At 39.2% G+C, this 23,153-nt stretch overlaps 1 protein-coding gene across 1 annotated transcript in view; it reads left to right on the top strand.

The window, feature by feature from the left end:
• Positions 1-23,153, top strand: part of LOC144892617 (uncharacterized) — a 200,495-nt gene that overhangs the window by 15,297 nt on the left and 162,045 nt on the right. Inside the window, exon 3 of the mRNA XM_078780009.1 lies at positions 7,068-7,438. Within this exon, the coding sequence (XP_078636135.1) occupies positions 7,068-7,438 (371 nt within the window). The remainder of the gene's footprint in view (positions 1-7,067; positions 7,439-23,153) is intronic.

Raw genomic sequence — 23,153 nt, 5'->3', positions numbered from 1 at the left:
ATCTATGGATTGTGGCCTTCCTCAGTAGACATTGGCCTTAACCCTCTGGAGTCTACTATGTTTGAATTTGAATGCATTTGAATGCGGTTAGAGCCGATAAATTCGGCTTGTAGTCTCCAGACGGTTAAGCATCTAACCCTGAACTCGGTTTGAGTCTTCTTGAAGGATTTTGGCCTGGATGCATAAATTCCCTTATCCTAAAAGGAAATATTTACATTAAGGTACACTGTGATTCCTTATCAAAGGATTTCCTTAAGGGCTGCTGCATGAACAACCTTTTGGAAATCCCCAGCTAAGGATTTCCTTAAGGTTGAGGAAATCCTTAGGAGCCGTTGCGATGCCAGGCAACCAATTAGATTAGAGGTAGGAAGAGATGTCCGAAAGCAAGAGCACGTAATGAACACGCAATTCTAAATGTAATTTGTTATATTGCTACATACACGCTTGTTACCCTCACCAGAGGAGAGGGTATTGCATTTGAGTCTGTTTGTCTGTCTGTCTGTTTCTTTGTCTGATTGTCCGTACAGAATAAATATGATTGACAGGAAATTTTCACCATAGGTACAACTTCACCTGTACAATTAAAAAAAAGAGATAATTATGACGTCATAGGTCACGTGGTATGGGCGCCATCTTGGAAAAACCAAAAAACTTTGCACCTCTATATCTCCGAAAGCGCTGCATAGAAAAAAATTGAGACAACGCTCATTGCAAAGAACTCTCCATGGGGAATAATATATGTTAATGATGATGTCATAGTTGCCTCCATTATACAACAACAACAGGCATTTAAAGGCCATTTTCCCTGCCAGAGCGGGGGTTAGCCTTGTGGGCCCCATGACAATCTTCTCCATTTTGCCCTATTTTCTGCATCTCCCCTTGTTAACCCCTTTGCCCACATTTCTTCTTCCACCATCTTCAGCCAAGTCTTTATTGGTCTTCCCCATCCTCTACTTCCTTCTACATTCATTTCCATCACTCTTCTCAACGAGTCAGGTGAATATACGAGTCAGGTGAAAGTGACTTTCATCCTTCCTCAACACATGACCAAACCATCTCAACCTGTTTCTCTTCACAGCATCCATCACAGGCTCTATTCCCATCATCTTTCGCAATTCATCATTTGTCTTCGTCTTCATGCCTTCCTCTTCTTCCTCCATTATGACGTCATAATTCTATAAGTACAAAACTTAATCTGATCAAGATGAAATTTTTGAGCGTCATCTCGGGATAAATGGGTGGAGAAAAAAAATAATGATGACGTCATCGGTCACGTGGTTCGGCCGCCATATTTGTTTTAATATGGACGGTGGGAGGGATTTTCGAAGCTCCACACGGTCTCCACGTTTTTCGAAGTTGTCTGTTCACAATTGTATTTTGTCGAAACTGTATTTATCTTTCGGTGTGTGAAGTTATTGTGTGCAACTTTGGTTGTTTCTCGGTGTTTATCTTTCATAAATTGATCGTCTGTTTGCCGTGTCGCGAGCAAGGCCTTTGCCGCGTCGCGAACGATTTGAAATCGAAGTTAGGTGATTGTTCCCATTTGTATTTTCGTTAAAACTGTATTTATTTATGGTGTTGTACGTATATTGTGTCCCGACGAATATTTTTCGGTGCAAATCTTTCATACCTGTATTGAAAATCGTGTTAATTCGTGTCGTGTCTTGAGGCCTTGTACAGTGTACACTGTACAACCTTGAGGCTTTGTTTTTCTCTCAGCGGTCTGTCGTTTGTGATCCAATAACTTTCGTTCTCTGTATTCCCAGGCTTTTCACCCATAGCCTACTTCCTTGTGTAAATCTCAACTCAAAAAACAAACAAAAAAAAAACATTTCCTTCTCTGTTCTCATTCGTTTATTCATTCTTATTCGTTCGTTCGTTCTTCGACCACGTGTTTCTCCCCCATTTCCCCAGATAGTTTTCACTCATTAACCTTCAATGTTTACACTTTCCCCTCAAGTTATGTATTCCGTCATATTTTATAACACCTTTTTCTTCTTCTTCTTTAAAAGGCTGCTTTCGACTTGCTCACCAAATCAATTCATCCCCAAAAAAATATCCATCTCCTATAGTGCCTTTTTTCTACATTCCCTAAACTCTCCTGCACTCCATCTTCCATCCAGCGTCCTTAAACGTATTTTTAACTCGAAGGTCACAAGAAACTCATTTTGCAATAAATGTTCGTTTCCCATAAATCGTACACTTTCTAAAATCCAATCTCACCCCTCCCCTCCAAATCTTCCCCATAACCCCTCCCCTCCAAATCTTCCCCATCACCCCTCCCCTCCAAATCTTCCCCATCACCCATCCCTTTCAAATCTCCCCCCTTGCCCCCTCCCTCCTAAACTACCCCCTCACCCCTCCCCGCCAAGACGCCCCCTCACCCCTCCCCTCCTAGACTCCTCCCTCACCCCTCCCCTCCAAATCTCCCCCATATCCCATCCCTTTCAAATCCCTCCCCTTGTCCCTTCCCTCCCAAACTCCCCCCTCACCCCTCCCCTTCAAATCTCCCCACCCTCATTGCTTCTCAATTTCCCCCCTCTCACTCCCCCTCCTCAAAGCGTCCTCCCTGCTTCTTCCCCCTTCCAACTCTCACCTCCATCTCCCCCAACCTTCTGCCTCGCTCTTCCCCCTCCTCAAATAACACCTCATTGTGCCTCACCCAATCACCATCAAACCTTTTGTCCGCCCCATCCTTCCCTTTCTCCGAGCTATTCTGAAATCTCTGACACACCTTCAACAGCTCTCCCTACCTCTTCCACCTCTTCCACATCTTACCCTACCCCTCCTCCCCCCTGTTCTGTATCTGATGCTCCCCCTTCCTCTTCATTAATGGTATGGACCTCAAACATCTGGGGCCTTCGTTCAAACTTAACTGATCTCTCCATACAGGTTGCTTCTGTCAAACCAGATGTGATCTGCTTAACAGAAACTTTCCTCCTTTATGATGTCTCTGATTCCTTAGTATCTCTCCCACGCTACTCCCTCCTCCGGTATGATAGAGTTGAGCCTCGTCCTGGAGGCGGGGTTGCTATCTTTATCAAAAACTCTCTTCCTCACTCGCCCTGCACTGCACTCTCTCCACCTCACCCCCAGGAATACCTCTGGCTACGGCTTCCCCTTCGCTCCCACCTCTTGTTCATATGTGTGTTGTACCGTCCACCAAACAGTGATGACTCCATCTACATCTCGCTGTCTGATAATATGGACCAACTTCTATCTACTCATCCCAACTCTCTCTTCCTCATATGTGGTGATTTCAACTGTCATCATGCCAGTTGGCTGGGTGTGGGTACCTCTCTCACCAGCCATGGCTCCTCAGCAAAGGACTTCTGCGACTCACTGGGACTGACACAATCTGTCAATTTCCCGACCCGGATCTCAGTCAACGGAACATCTTCTCTTCTGGACTTGGTTATGACTAACTTCCCTGAAAATGTCTGCTGCTCTTCTTCTGCTCCAATTGGATCATCTGATCATGTCCTTGTTAAAGTGGACATCTCTCTGACCATCCTCAGGGAGCCTGCTCAGCGTCGACGAGTCTGGCATTTCACTCAGGCCAACTGGCACGGTCTTCAAGCAGCCATCAATCATCTGGACTGGTCTCCCATCTCTACCACCTCTGACATCAACTCATCCTGGGAATTCTTCCAAAGTAAATTGCTCTCTCTCATGCACAGATTTATCCCATCTCGTCTTCAGTTGTCATACCCTTCCTCCCGTCCATGGTACACGGAATCTTGTGGTGAGGCTGTTGCCCAGAAACAACTTGCCTTCGTCTCCTGGAAATCAAATCCAACGGAAGGAAATCTCATTTCCTTTCACAAAGCCCGAAACAAGTGTGTGTCCACCCTCAGGAGAGCCAGGAAACAATATCTCTCCATTCTCAAGACCGAACTCTCTTATCTGTCTCCCTCTTCCAAATCCTGGTGGCGTCTGGTCAAATCCGTTTCTGGTGTTTGTTCCCCCTCCATCCCCTCCCTTACCTCAAACGGCTACACAGCTGACTCCGCACGTGAAAAAGCTGAATGCCTCCACTCTGTGTTTGCCTCTAAATCTTGTGTCCCAAACCCATCCCTCTCTGTACCCACCATACCCAGTCGTACCCTGCTGCTCCTGGACTCCGTGTCCTTTCCTCCTGACAAGGTGGAAAAGTTTCTGTCAACCCTCGACTCTGATTCTGCAACTGGACCCGACGGCATCAGCCCACGGGTCATAAAATCCTGCTCTGCCGCTCTATCTCACCCTCTCTCTGTTCTCTTCACCCTCTCTTTTGCTCAAGGTCAACTGCCATCTGCTTGGAAATCAGCCAACGTCACCGCTTTGCACAAAAAAGGTGCAAAAACAGATCCTAGCAACTACAGACCAATCAGACTTCTCCCAATTATCAGCAAAGTCATGGAATCCATCATTGCTTAGGATATGAAATCTTTCCTCTTCTCCAATGGCTTGATCTCTGATCATCAATTTGGTTTCAGACCAGGTCATTCTACTCTGGACATGCTGCTTCTGCTGTCTCAACAATGGATGGAGGTCCTCAATGCCAAACAAGAAATTAGAGCTGTCTCCCTCGACATATCACGTGCCTTCGACACGGTCTGGCACCCCGCTCTGCTCACCAAACTCTCCTCCTTTGGTATCCATGGAAATCTCCACGCATGGCTGGCGGACTTCCTCTCTAGTCGTCGTCAACGTGTGGCCCTGAATGGGTTTCTCTCATCTCCTCTTCCTGTTCAGGCTGGAGTTCCCCAAGGCAGTGTTCTGGGCCCGGTGCTTTTTCTGGTCTTCATCAATGATCTCTCTGACTCTCTTGAAAATCCTCTCTATCTCTTTGCTGATGACTCCACTCTCTGCCGCTCCATGCCTCTTCCCTCAGATCGGCAGTCTGCAGCCTCCTCACTCTCTGAAGACTTGGACAAAATCACAGACTGGTCAAACAAGTGGAACATGTCTTTCAATCCTGACAAATCTCACACTCTTACGATGTCTCTCCGAAAAGATCGACTGGACAACCCTCCCATCTACTTTCTCAACAATCCTCTCCAAGAAGTTCTGTCGCTCAAGCTTTTGGGTCTCACTATCTGCCATGATCTTTCTTGGGAAAACCACATTTCCAAGCTGGCCTCCAAAGCCAGTCGCCGACTGGGCATCCTCCGTCGTGCGAAGTCCTTCCTCGGCACACCTGAGCTCCTCACCACAAACAAGGCTTTCATCCGCAGCTCAATGGAATACTGTTCTCCCCTATGGGCCGGTGCTCCTGCCTCACACCTAGCTCGGCTTCACGCTGTTGAAACCAAAGCTTTCAGAATTATTGGAATCTCCCGCGATGAAGCTATCTCTGAGGGCCTTTCACTCACTCACCGCAGGCAGGTAGGTGGTCTTTCTGTCTTCTACCGACTCCTCTCCGGCCTTGCACCCCCAGCTCTCTCTGTGCTCTGTCCCCCAAATATTCCTACAGGTCGCACAAGATCTGCCAGCAACCCTCTGATGGTTAAACTGCCGAAATCTCGGCTCTCTGCTCACCTTCACTCTTTCATTCCTCTTTTCTCCCGCCTCTGGAACAAACTCCCTCACTCCCTTCAATCCCACCCCTCCCTCCAGGTCTTTAAAACAGTTGTTCACCACCATGTCTTATCTTCCCCCATCCAAAACCTTGATCTTTTCTACCCCCGCTAATTCACCCCAGATCCACCTTGTTTGAAATTCCAACTTCTTTCCTGGAAGTCCTGGCAGTGTCCATATGTTTTATACCTCTCCCACCGCCCCCTTCCCATGCCCCCCCCCCCCCAAAGCCCTCGCCCTCTCTCAGATCTCTCGATGTCTCCATGTCTCTCGGTCCCTTCTTTCAAATGTTGTGTTTGTGTCCTTCCCCCTCTCTCCCCATCTTGTCTACTGCTCCCGATGTTATATGTTTTACGTGTCGGTTTGTCTTTCTGTGTGATTAATGTTCGCTCTTTCACGAGCCTCGATCTTGTATACAACAAAAAAAAAAAAAAAAAAAAAAACACAAAAACCGTTAAAACCACTAAAAACACGTTCTGGCGAGGGTCTGCAATCTCTGATTGCCCTTTTTTGTTATATGTTGTATGCGGAACACGTACTTCTGGATGGAGGAATAAAATTATTCTTATATAAAATTCATTTGATTTTCATTGACCATTTTATTGTAAATACGTTGATGTCTGCAGTATATGTTTGGGAACTTTTCTGAGAATGGTGAAAGTGTGAAATTATAAAAGTGAAATATGAGTTCGAAACAAGAAGCAAAATGTTGTGAATGACATGATAGAGTGAAAATGTTACCCAAGTCACTGTGCCACTCAGAGCGTGTTTCGAAAGTTCTTTCAGCCTCTCGTGTCGCGCTGCGATAAACGTCATCGTCATGACCAATTTCTTTTGGAAACTCAAAGGTTGGTGTTTAAGGACAGGGAAAGGAGGAGGGGTGCTCCCTTGATTTTAAAGGAGGTTGTAAGGAAAAACTTGAGGAATATTCATATATGCAAACATCTTTAAATTAAAGGTGTCCTTAAGGGGAAACTTGAGGAAATATTTAAGTAAATCTTCAAAGCTTTCCTTCAGGATGCTTTATGCAACTGGGCCTTTGTCCTCAGGTACATTTAAACTGATAACGATTATTCTTTAGTTGTCCCCGGTAGTTTGAAAAATAAAATGGGGCTATCTTGACCAATTCTAAATCTGCTGACTATACATGAACTCTACTTTGCACATCTGCAAAAAGTTGGAGGATATCATTAGTATGGAGGACGTCATTAGAGGTAAGGTCGGTCGGTACCGTTTTCTGTGGTCACCCTGTAGCTCACATGGACGTGCCATCTCACCAGAGCGTGTGCGGGGGTTTTTCAGTAGCTCATGTTGAAGTGCTGTCTAAAGGACAATGGGGGTGATTTTATAAAGGTAACTTAAATATTAACATTTATAAAGAGGTAACTTAACAATAATTAACCCCTCATTCACCTCTGAGTAATTTTCGTTAGAATATATATTCCCAGAATTTTTTTAGGTCCTCGAAAATATTAACTGTTTTTTTTTTCTCTCTCTCTTCACAGTTCTTCCTCAAATTATTTGCATGAACGGTTCACCTGAGATAATGGATGTTTGCAACGCAATTTCTATGACTCTGCAATGCCTTGCACGGCCGACCCGAATCTTCGACAATGCTACCAATCCTGATCTGAACCTTCACTCCAGCCTGAATACCAGCTCCAGCACAAGCTCGATTGCAAGCTCCAGTCATATATGTAGTCCCTGTCATTCCCGTTGTCTTTCCTCGACATCCGTAACTGGGCCCACCTCCCTTGATCTCTCCCACCTTGGGTTGTCGTCTTTACCCCGTCTTGTGTTGTCCCAAGGTTCTACTCCCAACGCCCATCTGCGGGACGTCCTGGTTTATGGAAATCGCCTGGAAGAGCTGCCACAGGTGAGACTGGCCTGTGTTCTATTGATCTCATGCAACATTTAAGAATGGCAGCATTACATTGCACAATCCAAATGATAGATCACGGAGAGTGATGTATCAACTTAGGAAGAGCAAACATTAGACAATGTAAGTATGAATTTTGAAGTTTCAACGAAGCAAACTTTCGAGTAAATCACATAAAAAAAAAAAAATTGAAACAAATTGTTATCTCGTCACGTGAAATGAATTAAGATTAGCATTTGGTAATCAAGATTTGACCTGATGTTCTTTTTTTCCAATTGAAACATATCCTTGCATTGTTGTACATCAATCATCACATTCATCGATGGGAAAGTTGCTTTGAAAAAGCATTCTGTTACAGATTACTGAGAACATTGGCTCCAGGGCAATCTCTTATGTAATTGGCACAGCAATCAAAGTGATCTTGCGTGGATTATTTTTCATATCACTTTTTCTGTTCATGCTTTTAGTTCTATCTAGAAAAATTAATGAGTATGAATCATTCATGACTATAAGACATGCTTGATTGAATCCTTCATCTCATTAGCATACAAAAACAATTGAAATGTTCCAAATTTTGACACATTGACGAAGACTTACTTTTACTGTCATGTGTAGTTAAAAGTAAAATTTCTTGTTTGTGTTGTGTACCCATTTTGTGTGGGAAATTAAGATAAACTTCAATGTACTTTGGAATGTAATAACTGGTTTGACACCTCAATCCTTGCTGTGTCGTGCCGTATTTTTTCTGGAGTAATATAACTAATTTATCAATTAATATAAAATCCCTGACAGACCGTCAATTGAACGGAAAAACAAAACATACCAATCTGTTGTGAACATGCGACCAGCATTTTCCTCGACCCTACAAACACCGCCATCTTCAGTAACAGCATCTTCGTCTGAATCGCTCGCATAAGGCTCGAAACGATGAGGCTCCACAATTTCTCAAAGCGTTTTCATCAAAAGATTGTCTCCAGTAGTTTATTTGAAATCCCAGTGTTCAGTTTCAACATACTGAGAACCTTCAGTGTCTAATGACGGTCGAATCGATATCAGAATCTGAGCTCGAAATGCACGTTTTCTCTATGCAAGCTGCCATTCGGATCAATGTGACTTCAAAGTGTGACGTCACTGGCGAAATCGAAAACCAACACTTTAGGGATTATTTCGACGCTTTGTGATTGGCAAAAAAATTCAAAAAATTTACACTTCAAATTAGATGGCGATTAATGATTTTTCAATGGTTTTCAGAATTTTGTTTTTGCATTTGGGTTCCCCGAGGTCTAAAAGTTGCATTACAATAGACTTGTAAGTAAAGGGATCAATAGACGTAGGCATGGTCCATTTATATGTAATTGATAGATATAGTCATGGTCCAAGTCACATTCAAACAGTATGTAACAAGAATGGCCTTCTGTAGAATGCATACCTCCACCAGGCTGAACAGTTTACGTTTTGTATCCCACTGATTGGCCGCTTCTGCATCCGGACTATATCCAAAATCTGACTAGTTTGTTGTTGTCACTTACCCAACTCATCCGCCAAGTTTCGTCCAGATCCGTCCACAACTTTTTGAAACATCATGCTATATATTGTTTTTGCCCCCATCACTTCAGAGTCTGAAGTCCTTGCCTGCTCCCTTCGTTGTGTGGATCTGGTATTGTTGGCACCATAGCAGCGAATATTTTTTCTTGTATCAAAGATTGTGTGCTCTTATCCGTGTGTACCGGTGTGTACCCCGGTTTAGAATAGGTATACCGTATCCCTGCGCATCGTAAGAGGCGACTAAGGGTTGGCATCAGGAAGGGCATCTGGCCATAAAAACATTGCCGCAAACAGGGAACCATGATTGTCATGGGGCCCGCAAGGCTAACCCCCGCTCTAGTGGGGAAAATGGCCTTAAAAACGATCATTCATTCATTCATTCACTCAGAGTGAAGAATCACTTTCAGAAATGAAAAAAATATTGGATCTGGATTTGGATCTTGACCAAAATCTAATCAATTCGTCCTAGTCACACATTCAACATGTCCACCAAATTTCCTTAGAATCTGTCCATAAATGTTTGATATATCCTGCTCATCGTCATCTGAGCCAGTCCTTTGTCCTGATCTATACTTACCTGCAAGACCGTGGTTGTCCCGAACCACAGAAACCAGATCGTGCTTGTCTGAAGTCCTTGCCTGCTCCCTTCGTTGTGTGGATCTGGTATTGTTGGCACCATAGCAGTGAATATTTTTTCTTGTATCAAAGATTGTGTGCTCGTATCCGTTTAAGTCCTGAACGTCAAGCAAGGAAGCAGAATGTACAATTTTTAAAGTCTTCGGTATATGATTCGACCGGGGTTTCCACCACTGACCTCAGAGATTTGGAACAGGCATTTTAACCATTCCACCACTGAGTCTGGTCGACAACTGAAACAACTTGTTTCTCTGAAACAACTTACCTTCTCTTCCTAGAAAGTAAACACAACATAAGGCAATCTCAGGTCATTCCATAAAGGCCGCAACTAGTGTGTGTACATTATCAGGAGAGCCAGAAAACATCATCTGTTCAACCTCAAGAATTAATTTTCAAACTTGTCTCCCCTCTAAAACCTTGTGGTACCTTGCTAACTCTGTCTCCGTAGTAGGCTCCCACTCCATCCCTTCCTTCTCTTCAAATCGAGGCCAAAGAGATCGAGGCCAAACTTTGCAGGCAGAATCGCATACCCATGACGAACAAAAAAGTCAGCGAGCATGAGGTCATGCGTCACATGGTTTCAGAGTTATGACGTTTTTAAGCATGAACCTTTAAAACCGAGCTCCTCCCTCATTTTTGATCCAATCAAGGGGAAACTTCACAGATCTTCACAGATCTCACACTCTTACAATGTCTCTCCGAATAGACCAACTGGACAACCCTCCCATCCACTTTCTGAATAATCCTCTCCAAGAAGTTCTGTCACTCAAGCTTTTGCGTCTCACCATCTGCCATGATCTTTCCAGGGAAAACCACATTTCAAATCTGGCCTCCAAAGCCAGTCGCCGACTGGGCATCCTCCGTCGTGCGAAGTCCTTCCTTGGCACACCTGAGCTCCTCACCACATACAAGGCTTTCATCCGCAGCTCATTGGAATACTGCTCTCCACTCTGGGCTGGTGCCCCTGCCTCACACCTAGCTCGTCTTCACGCTGTTGAAACCAAAGCGTTCAGAATCATTGGAATCTCCCGCGATGAAGCTAACTCCGAGGGCCTTTCACTCACTCACCGCAGGCAGGTTGGTGGTCTTTCCGTCTTCTACCGACTCCTCTACGGCCTTGCCCCCCCCAGCTCTCTCTGGGCTCTGTCCCCCAAATATTCCTACAGGTCGCACAAGATCTGCCTGCAACCCTCTTATGGTTAAACTGCCAAAATCAAGACTCTCTGCTTACCTTCACTCCTTCATTCCTCTTTTCTCCCACCTCTGGAACAAACTCCCTCACTCTCTTCAATCCCACTCCTCCCTCCAGGTCTTTAAAACAGCTGTTCACCACCATCTCTTATCCTCCCCCATCCAAAACCTTGATCTTTTCTACCCCCGCTAATTTCATCCCAAATCCACTTTTTTGAAATACCAACTTCTTTCCTGGAAATCCTTGGTGTCCTTGTGTTTTATACTTCTCTTCCCCCCCCCCCCCCCTTCCCACGCCTCCTCCCCCCAAGCCCTCTCCCTCCCACATATCTCCCGATGTCCCTGCTCTCAAATGTTGTGTTTGTGTGCTTCCCCTTCTTTCCCTATCTTGTCTACCGCTCCCTCTTTTTATATATTTTGTTTGTCTGTTTGATTTTTTTGTGTGATAAATGTTAGCTCTTTCATGAGCCTCGATTCTGTATACAAAAAAAAGAAAAAAGAAAATAAAATAAAAGGGCATTACATCTGAAATCCGCTCGTGAGAAGGCCGAATGCCTCAATCCTGTGTTTGCTTCCAACGCCTGTGTCCCCAACCCCTCATTCTCTGCAACCACACTGCCCAGTGGCACCAACTACTCCTGCATTCACAACTATCGGGGATGCCTCCTCATGGTGGTTGTACCCCTCCTACCCCCCCCAACCCAAGTCGGGGGGCCAAATCTACCCCATTCTTCCTTGCTGCCCTGCTTCCCCATTCTTCCCTGCAATTGGCCATCTCTGTGCCGTGGGCTTATTTAAGAGAACTGTCCGGGGCTATACAACAACAACAACAACAATAACAACAACAAGAACTCCTGTATTTAGGGTTTTTTGCACATGAGAATATGAAGTTTCTGTTCACGATCGGACCCATCGACTCCCGACTCTGATTCTGCAACTGGACCGGACGACATCAGCTCAATTGTCCTAAAAGCTGCTTTGATGCCTTTGCACATCCTCTTTCTGCTGTGTACACCCTATAATGATCATTTTCCTTAGGTCCTCTTCCATCTGCTTGTAAGTCGTCCAATATTACTGCATTTCATGAAAAGGTGCAAACACCGATTCCCTTAACTATAGACCGATTAGCTTGCTTCCAATCATCAGCAAGGTCATATAATCCATCATCGCAGTTAAAATGAAATCCTTCCTTTTCTCCAACGGCCTCATCCTACATCACCAATTTGGATTCAGGCCAGGTCAGTCTACCTTAGACATGCTGTTTCTATTCACCCAAGAATGGATGGAGGCCCTCAATGTCAGACATGAGGTCAGTGCTGTCTCTCTGGACATATTTTGTGTTTTTATTACAGTCTGGCATCTGCCTTGCTCTCCAATCTCTCTGCCTATGGCATCCAAGGCAAACTCCACACACGGCACACTGATTTCCTCTACTCTCATAGCTAGTGTGTGGCTCTCAATGGAATCCTTTCATCTCCTCTCCCTGTGAAGGTCGGAGTGCCCCAAAGCAGTGTTCTGAACCCAGTCCTATTCCTAATATTCATCAATGACCCTCTGGAAAATCCCTTTTATGCATTTGCTGATGACTCCACCTCTACATCATATCCATCATCCTTCAGATAGGCAGGGATCAGCCTCACCCCTCTCTTCAGACCTTGACAAAATCACAAGCTGGTCCAACTCTTGGAATACGTCTTTCAATCCCAACAAATCTCAGTCTCACTCTCTCCGAAAGGAATGTATGGGAAACTCTCCGATCTACTTTCTTAACAATCCTTTTGAGGAAGTTCAGTCATTCAAACTCCTGGGTCTCACTATCAGCCGTGATATTTCTTAGGCAAACCACATTTCTCAGTTTCACTCCAAAGCCATTCACCAACTGTAGATCCTCCGTCATACAAAGTCCTTCCATGGCACACCTGAACTCCTATCCATTTACAAGGCTTACATCTGCAGTTTGATTGGATTACTGCTCTCAGTAGTAGGAAAAGGGGGGTTCTGGGACACATAAAATTTAACATTGGAGTCAATGGGGAAAAAGGGAAAAATGTATTGACTCACAACCCCTCTCTCGTTAAATTACACCCTTTTTCTCCCTTTCAACTAAGCTCATTTACCAACGACTAAAACACATTAAATTTAACATTGATGTCAATGGGGAAAATTAAGGAAACTTATTGACTCACACTCTCCCTGCATTTAACTTATTAACTCCCCCCATTTTTCATTATACTCATACAGAGACCCAACGAATATTTGTGTTTCATTTTTAGGTAATAATTTAATTCTCTTAAAAGAACAATCACCATCTAGAATATTGACAAATGTTATATTAGAATTTAACTCTCGGTTTAGGTATCGCCATTGAGCTGATATGAAATGATAAACTTCTCTTAATGACCTTGTCTGAAATCCCCCAGTGCCGCATACCATTTTGAGATTTAAAAAAAAAAAAAACACCTTTAGAGGCCATGGGGGTTGGCCTTTTTCGGGAACCGTGGTTGTTGTTGTTTTTTGGTCCCCTTTTTGAAGCAATGTTTTACGGCCGGATGCCCTTCCTGACGCCAACCCTTTTTTCCGCCTTTAACGACAAACAGGCAATTACCAGTGAACTGGTACTCAATTTTGAGATAATGAGATTTGAGATTTTGAGATAATAGTAAATTATTTTCCCCTCAATCTCTTGGCAACCATCAACGTTTTCTGTCCACTCAAGGATGTTGCCTCCCAGAGCCTCCAACTTATTTGTATTTAAATTTATTCGCTTATTTGTTTTATCTACTCTTACCACTGTTATTTCTTCAATAAGACTTATTTGATATTTCTCACATTCATGATGTTTTCCATTTAAATACCAAGGTTGTTGTTGTTTTCTTCACTCTTTGGTTTGGTTATTGCTTGGTTCTATCATTTATATATTCGTAAAAATGGTGGCGGTAGCCCGTTAAAATCCCAAACCCCCCTTTTTATCTTATCACTTATATATTTATCTTATCACTTATATGTTTATCTTATAACTTATACTTTTATATTTCTCTTATCACTTATACATTTCTCTTATCACTTATATATTTATCTTATCACTTATATATTTATCTTATCACTTATACATTTCTCTTATCACTTATATATTTATCTTATCACTTATACATTTCTCTTATCACTTATATATTTATCTTATCACTTATATATTTATCTTATCACTTATACTTATATATTTATCTTATCACTTATATATTTATCTTATCACTTATATATTTATCTTATCACCTATACATTTCTCTTATCACTTATATATTTATCTTATCACTTATACATTTCTCTTATCACTTATATATTTATCTTATCACTTATATATTTATCTTATCACTTATACATTTCTCTTATCACTTATATATTTATCTTATCACTTATATATTTATCTTATCACTTATACATTTCTCTTATCACTTATATATTTATCTTATCACTTATACATTTCTCTTATCACTTATATATTTATCTTATCACTTATACATTTCTCTTATCACTTATATATTTATCTTATCACTTATATATTTATCTTATCACTTATAGATATATATTTATCTTATAACTTATACTTTTATATTTATCTTATCACTTATATATTTATCTTATCACTTATATATTTATCTTATCACTTATATATTTATCTTATCACTTATATATTTATCTTATCACTTATACATATATATTTATCTTAACACTTATACCCATTAGGGAGACTATCAATTCCATTTTCCAAAATAAACCTCTTATCATCAAAAGCTCCTCATGCCTTCTTATTCACCTCCTCTGTATATAATTGATGTTTATAACTTCTTATCGTATTCATTTTTCTAAACTCTTCTTTCTTTGAAGTTACAAATTATCATAATTTTCAAAGTTTATTGTTTCTTTAATAACATTTTCCTTTATTCCTTTCAACTTTTTATCACTCTTTTCAATATTATTATCAATATATTTATAAGCATAAGCCTTAGATCTCAATCCTATAAATTCACTCATTACCTTACCCGCCAATTCATCCTTAAACTTTCCAATAACCTTTTTATTCTATGAAGAAAACAACTCATCACCCGGCTTGTAATTACATGTGTCGTATGTATCAATATCATCGATTATATCTGAATAAACATCTTCTGTATCAATTTTCAAAATAAAACTATCTGTATCCATATAAAGGAGATGAACATCACTTTGGTATTTCTTCCTTAAGTTATTGTAAAAGTAATCATACATTAATGACTTTGACAAGTCAAGAATTGATGTTCCAATATAAATAAGTTTATCCATTTCAATATAGTCTTTAACCAAATGGATAGCACAAAAGTTCTCTGAAAACACCTCTGAATGAATAATGAATGATCGTTTTAAGGCCATTTTCCCCGCTAGAGCAGGGGTTAGCCTAACCTCTGCCTCTGAATACACCTCTGCTCTTTGAAAACCGGGCCTATTAATTAATTTTGTTGCTTGTTTCCAAGATGTAGCAAGTCTTGTGTTTTGTCTATTCCTAACATTTTCCATCGTCTTTCCAAATACAGCATTATTCATCAATTTATAAAAGTCCTTCTCAAAATCTTTCTTTGCCTCTGTTCTTCTCTTTGTATTAAAATCAATTTACGTTTTCAACAAATGACTTTAATTAAACTTTAAAACTATGAATCTTCTTCACTCTTAACCCTGCTGATAAACATTGTCTCAAGTTCCTTTGGTGTAAAACATAATTTCCTTTATTATATAATGTAGTAAGTAGCCTGGTGTTGGCTTAGCGGTTAGTGTGCCGGCTTGGGATCCTCGGATCCTGGTGTTCGAATCCCGGTCGATCGCTGAATTAACGACAGGGGGGTTGACTCAGCCTGTCATCCTTCCAAGGTTGGCAAATTGAGTACCAGCTTGCTGGGATGAATGATCACGGTGTGTACCCCGATTTAGAATAGGTACACCGTATCCCTGCGCATCGTAAGAGGCGACCAAGGGTTGGCGTCAGGAAGGGCATCTGGCCATAAAAAACATTGCCTCAAAAAGGGAACCATGATTGCCATGGGGCCCGCAAGGCTAACCCCCGCTCCAGCGGGGAAAATGGCCTTAAAACTATCATTCATTCATTCATTCATATAATGTAGTAAGTAATTTTTCTGTTGATTTACCTTTTGTATTAAATGATTGTTGATAATCACTTAACCATTCTTTTCTTGGTCTTCCTTTATCAGGAGCATCAGGTAGATCTTTATGTTTATTATGTAGTTCTTCAGGATATTTCAATCAACCTCAAAATAATATCCAATTTTAGCTTTATCCAATTCTTTTTGTGTAGAGATAACGATATCCTGTAAAACCTTTTCATAATCTTTCTCTTTAACCCACCTAAGTTCTCCATAAGGTAGGGCTTGAGACATAGCCCATCCATACAAATTGTTAGCATCATAATACATCAAATAAGAACTATCTTTTGTAGCATCATAATTAGAAAGATATTTGTTGTTGGCTTTAGCATATCTACTCGAACATACGTGAGATATTCCACCTCTTTTAGCCTTTTCTATCATCAAAAGCATATCTACATAACTGATCAAATCCAAATCCTGTTTTGTCATTTTTAACATAGCACTCCAAGCTAAACCAAGAGCAGTGTAATCGTGAGTGGGGTCTAATACATAAGAATTTTTATTATGGCAGACGGTTCTAAAAGTCTCAAATACATCAGCCAATAGTAGGACATCAGTTTTAAGATACAAATCGTGATACTCTCCAAGGTTCTTTACATTAAACTTTTTCCAAACATTTTGTGCTCGAGTATAATCTTTATCAGTTATATGACTTGTATTTAATTTGTTATAGAAATTTTATTTTGAGGGAAGTTGTGTTTCTTTAAATCTCCCAAATGAATCCATATTATCATACAGATATATCCCCTTTTGTGATAAGAGTTCAATCTCTTCTTGATTTATGAAATACTCTGAAAGACTCGGAAAGTTTTAAATATTTGATACCAAGTTAGATAATGGACTTGCCATAAATTTAAATGTATCAAGAAACCGAGATGTTAAACAGTTCAATCTTGGTTTCATCAGACCACAGCATCTTGTTTCTCACAGTCTAAGAGTCCTTTAGGTGCTTTTTTGCAAACTCCAAGTGGGTTTTCATGTGTCTTTCACTGAGGAGAGGCTTCCGTCTGGCCACTCTGCCATATAGCCCAGATCGGTGGAGTGCTGCAGTGATGGTTGTCCTTCTGCAAGTTTCTCCCATCTCCTCACAGGATCTCTGGAGCTCAGCCAGTGACCATCGGGTTCTTGGTCACCTCTGTTACCAAGGCCCTTCTCCCCCGATTGCTCAGTTTGGCCGGAAGACCAGCTCTAGGAAGAGTCCTGGTTGTTCCAAACTTCTTCCATTTAAGAATTATGGAGGCCACTGTGCTCTTGGGAACCTTAAATGCAGCAGAAATATTTTTTGAAGGCTTCCCCAGATCTGTGCCTCAACACAATCCTGTCTCTGAGCTCTGCAGGCAGTTCCTTCGACCTCATGGCTTGGTTTTTGCTCTGATATGCATTGTCAGCTGTGAGACCTTATATAGACAGGTGTGTGCCTTTCCAAATCATGTCCAATCAATTGAATTTACCACAGGTAGACTCCAATGAAGGTGTAGAAACATCTCAAAGATGACCAAGAGAAATGGGAGGCACCTGAGTTAAATTTCAAGTGTCATAGCAAAGGGTATGAATACTTATGTAAATGTGATATTTCAGTTTTTTCTTTTTCATAAATTTGCAAAACTTTCTAAAACCCTGTTTTGTCTTTATCATTATGGGGTATTGAGTGTAGATTGATGAGGGAAAAAATGAATTTAAACGATTTCAGAATAAGGGTGCAACATAACAAAATGTGAAAAAAGTCAAGGGGTCTGAATACTTTCTGAATGCACTGTAATTGTATTTATCTCAATCAATCATACTTTCAACTCCCTCGTCGCTCAATAAGAAACAATGCCAATACTTTTATTTTGTTTAAGTTAAATTCAATAGATATAAATAATTTTTGGAGAGACAATTGCTCTACGTTATGTAGTAAAAAGGAATTTGAGTCTCACATGAAACACACGATTGAAAAATATAAATATATTGTTGTGAAACAAGATGAGATACTAACTGATATTTTTTTATTTTATAAATAATTACACACATAAATGACAACTATTATTATTAATCTTGTGGGTAAATCTGCTTCAGGAAAAAACTTTCATAAATCTAAGCTCTTGAATAGTAAAAATGAAAAGATTGTAAGTTTTAAAAAAAAACACCCTAGATTCATATTGTATCTACAACAACCAGAGCAATGCGACCAGGAGAAGTAGAAGGTGAAGATTATTACTACATTTCAATGGAGGAACATATGCGATTGAGGAACGAAGGTCAAATATTTGAGGAGGTCTCTCCTGGCATGACAAAATATTCACATTGTAAGAGTGAGTTCAAGAAACTAAAATCTGGTGGTCTTGGGATTTTAGAAACTAATCCAGAAGGAATGAGACAAATTATGAAACATCTGAGTGATAATGGAGTTAAGGTTTTATCATTTGGTTTTGATGTTGATGAAGAAACTCAATGCCAACGTATGGAAAGTAGAGATACTAGTATTAGTGAAGAAGAAATTACAACTCTTATTAATACTAATAAAGAATTTGATAAAATATTTAAAGAAAAGGATTTATTTGAACACATCTACTTTAATGATATAGAATAGGAAAAATTTTCGATTGACCTTTACAATTCAGTAAATTATATTTTTTAATAAATAAATCCAAAAAATGAATGCACAACAAAGAGCAAGAAGATTTAAGGGGCATCAGGAGTTTGTTTCAAAAGTTGTAAAGCAACAGGAAGAGATAAAGAAGAAACAGAGACAAAAACTAACTGGTGAGAAGAAGAAGCCTTTGAAAGAAAACAAGTGAAATTTTTTGAACCACTTTTAAAAACTTCTCAACCATCTACCATTCATGCGATAGAATATACTCCAAAAAAAACTTCAAATGCTCGAAGATTTCAGTTAAATCACAGAGCAGGAACTTGGAGATATAGGAGAATTAGAATATGATGATGAAGGATTATTCCATCAAATTGAGGAGACAAATCAACCCCCCAATTTTATTGTGAAGGCTCTTTTAAACAATGAATATTCAGCGGATACAAAAACCAAAGCGGATCTCATACCAACAGAAGAAACAGCAGTGTTTCATCTTGTGAAAGAAAAGGTATTGATACATAATGATGAATTGATGTTCTCGAGTTCTGCTCAACCACCTCTTAAATTAACTCCAAGACTAATGTTTCTTCCAACAAAAGATGGACAACAAGCAACAAGTAATAGGCTTAATTCAACATATTTCAATGAACCATTGAATATAAAAAACGAAGATGATAGAGTATATATTGATTTACTAGATTCACTTGATTCTGGAGTTTCTGTTACTGGTAAAAGAAGGAAGAATGAGAAGGAGAAACATATTATTGATGCTTTAAGCAAGCTTGGTTTAGCCTCGGGTTCGGGTGTTAGTTTTCTTCCAAATGACCCATCACAATTAGTTAATAGGCTATTATTGCTGTTAGGTAGTAAGAAGGCTGGAAACAACAATTGTTTTAATGAAGCCTCAGCCATTTTAAACCAGTTGATTAATATGAAAATAATTAATAAATGTCAATACAAAGATATTTTATTACATATTAAATAAGATGAGAAGCACAATTCTTCGTTTTTATTTCACAACAAGTGATTACACAGCTTCATTCCCATACCCACTACAACTTGACCCCACAAAAGAATATGAGGCATCTTTATTGTCAACTTGTTTGACTGATAATACCTTGTTGGAAACTAATAATACCTTGTTTAATATCACAGAGAAAAACAACAAGTTTAGTTCCAATTCAGGAAGTGGATGTAAAACTATAATAGTTTCACCTGGAGCTTATGAGATTTCTCAAATATCTTCTGAAATTGCCCGTCTTATGAAAGACCAAGGTGATGAATCAAAAAATATTGTAATAGATATTCAAAAACACACTTCAAAATCAACTATTAGACTCAAAAATAATTATAAACTTGATTTCACAATTGAAAATTCATTCAGAGAGCTATTGTGTTTCTCTTCAAAAAAGATTGAGACTAACGGGATGTTTTACAGTGATACTGTTATTCAAATATACTTCGGTATAAATTCGGTATTAATTCATTGTGATTTGATGGTGCTTATAACGATGGAATAAGAACAAATACAATATTTTCATTCAGCGCATACTCAACCCCGATTGGTTATAAATTCAATATGGAACCAAAAAATCTTGTCTATTTACCTGTGTCAGGAAAAACCATATACAGAGTAAATTTTAGGATAACCGATCAAGATAAGACCTAATTAGTTATACTGCTTCTGCCATGGAAAATGTAGCAGGTGCTATAAAGAGTATAAAAGATGCTCAAAAGGAGTCTCATAAATTACAAGCAATCAAATAAATTAAAAAAGGCAAAACTCAACTATCTTCACAAGAATGACAAAAAATCATTCAAATACTTGGGTCAGGGTTTTAAAAGTTTTTTAGCATCTTTTTTTTACGAAATAAATACAAGTATGGAAGCGATTGATAGTATCTATGATTTGGATGACACGATTATCATTTCAAACTCCACTAAAAAGGAAGACTATTTTAAGGTAAATGCTATAACAGGAACAGACTGGAATTCAAACGGAACAAAAAGTTTGGAAATAAATAATAAACAAACTTACTTGAATCTAGCTGATAGTTTCTTGTTGTGTAAATTTAAATTCACTGAGGTTGCAAATAATACTAATGCTACACTCGTAAATGATTTCTTCTCGAAAATGTTTGATATTGTCCGTTTGTATATTGGAACACAAGAGGTTGAAGTGGTTGATTATATCTCTGCTACATATAGATGATGATGATGATGAAATTTACACTATATTCGTTAGGTGATAGAATGGGTAAGGGAGCTGTTGAAGGTTTTATTCCTGATATGTCAATGGGATCAAATGCAGACCCTGGTTACAGACAAAGAAAGGCAATGTATAACGATGAAACAAAAACAGAGAATAGTTTTACCGTAGCAGTTCCCCATAACCCTTTGAGTACGGGATTTTTTTTTTGATGAAAATACCCCCGGTACTGGATTAATTTGGCATTTTGGTACGGGAATGCAACCACGTACTGACGATCTATTTATAGGTATAGTCGATGACGTGTAGTAACATCATCCGTACACAAAACCTTTTCACGGGTTGCGGCACTGGACGTCATCCGTACTCAAAGGGTTAAGGAAATATTTGGATTTTGTGATTATGATAAAGTTTTGTATGGACTTAAAATTCGATTTCAACTACAAAGGAATGATAATCTAAATAGATTGCTTTTTGGGGATGCTAATGCTTTTGGTGATAATAATACATTTGTTATTAATGATTTGTGTTGGTATATTAGTGAATATACTCCTAATCTTAAAATGGAAGAGATGTTGAATAGAAGACTTAACTCAAAGAAACCGCTAAATGTATCATACCTTAAAAGAAGACGTCAACACGTTAAACTGGAACACACTACCTACACTTGGAATTTGGGTGTTCTTCAAGGAAAGCCACGATACCTATGGCTTATTTTTAAGAAACCAGATGGAGATGAACGTACTGATAAGAATAATGCACTGAGTGATAATGTTGAGGTGAAACAACTTCGGGTTTCTCTTGATGGTACATTTTACCCGCGAGATAGATTGGAAATTGATTGGGAAAAAAATGATTGTGCGGAAACCTACAAGTCTTACCAAAAGGTATGTGAAAGCAACGGTAATCAAGAACCCATTTTGGATATGACTGCCTTTCAAAAACTTTATACAATCTACACAATTGACCTGAGTTCTCAAAAGGAAACTATAAAGTTTAATAGAGTGGATACTTCTCTATACATTGAAAGGGCAGAGAGTGAAGAAGTTGATACATATTGTTTGCTTTTGGAAGAAACAGAATTGCAGATAAATACAGATAATGGTGTTGTGATTAATATCACATAGATTTTCTAATAAATAAATGAGTGCTAAAGCATCAACTGATGTATATGTTAATAAAATCAATCTTGATAAACTATCGTCTTGTATTCAAAATCAAAAGCCTTATATAATTATTCATGTTAATACAATTCAAAGAAAAGATGCAGTAAGAATTGATGTTTTGCTCACAAGAGAGCAGGTGAAAACACTAAATGACACTGGATCACTTAAATTTTATAATATCAAAACCTATGTGAAAGAAATATTCAATAATAGAGACGAGAGGAGGATTTCTCCCATTTCTAATTCATTTATTTGCTGGTTTAAGTGCAGCGGGAGCATTGACGGGTGGTATTTCAGCAGCGGTAAAAACTGCTAACAAAAGGAAGGCACAACTATAAGCTCAAAAAGAATTGGAAAGACATAACAAGGAGTTGGAGAAACAAATTCGTGGAAGTGGTGTAATTGTAGATTTTGCTGAAAAGCTTGAAAGCCTACCTGATAAAGCGAGATTGTTAGTTGAAGATATGCTTTCTTCTATCACACAGGCAGGTGTTAAACTAAATAAAAGGGGTAATGGATTATATCTTTCTCATAAATAAATGGATAAATGGTTTAAACAATTTGGAAAGAATACGTCAAATATAGAACTTGCTAAGTATTGTAAAAAACTAAAAATTGATAATGTGGTTATTTGTATGAGAGATGAATTAACAAAGTTGTCCAAGAATACAAATAATATTATCATGAATTTAGATACACAGAATGGTTCTCATTGGGTTTGTATTCATAATAGTCAGGATAAATATTATTTTTATAGTTATGGTATACCACCACCTGTTGAAGTAATACAATTCTTACAGATTGGTGTTTATCAAACATTTCAAGTCAAAGACATTCATTCTAAATGTTGTGGTCAATTATGTTTTCATGTATTATTTCAACTCGATAATAATGAAAATTTTTATGATGTCATTTTAAATCTAATATAAATGACTTATGTTGGAAAAGGTGGTTCTATCTTTGGAGTATCCCGAGAGTTGGATATTGATTTATCAAATTATTATACAAAGGCACAGGCTGAATGACAAAAATATAATATAACAAAAAATATTAATATGAAGAATACTTATAAATTAATCAATTTATCCAAGCCCCACAGATGCCAATGACTTGGTTAGATTCAGTGATTTAACAAAATATTATGCAGCACTCTTTACCAAACAAGTAAAATTTACAACCACAACACCTGGTCCTGCAAACCATA

The sequence above is a fragment of the Myxine glutinosa genome, chromosome 1 (assembly GCF_964187855.1).
Source record: "Myxine glutinosa chromosome 1, kmMyxGlut1.1, whole genome shotgun sequence".
Classification (NCBI taxonomy): domain Eukaryota; kingdom Metazoa; phylum Chordata; class Myxini; order Myxiniformes; family Myxinidae; genus Myxine; species Myxine glutinosa.
This window is presented reverse-complemented; position numbering and strand designations above follow the sequence as displayed.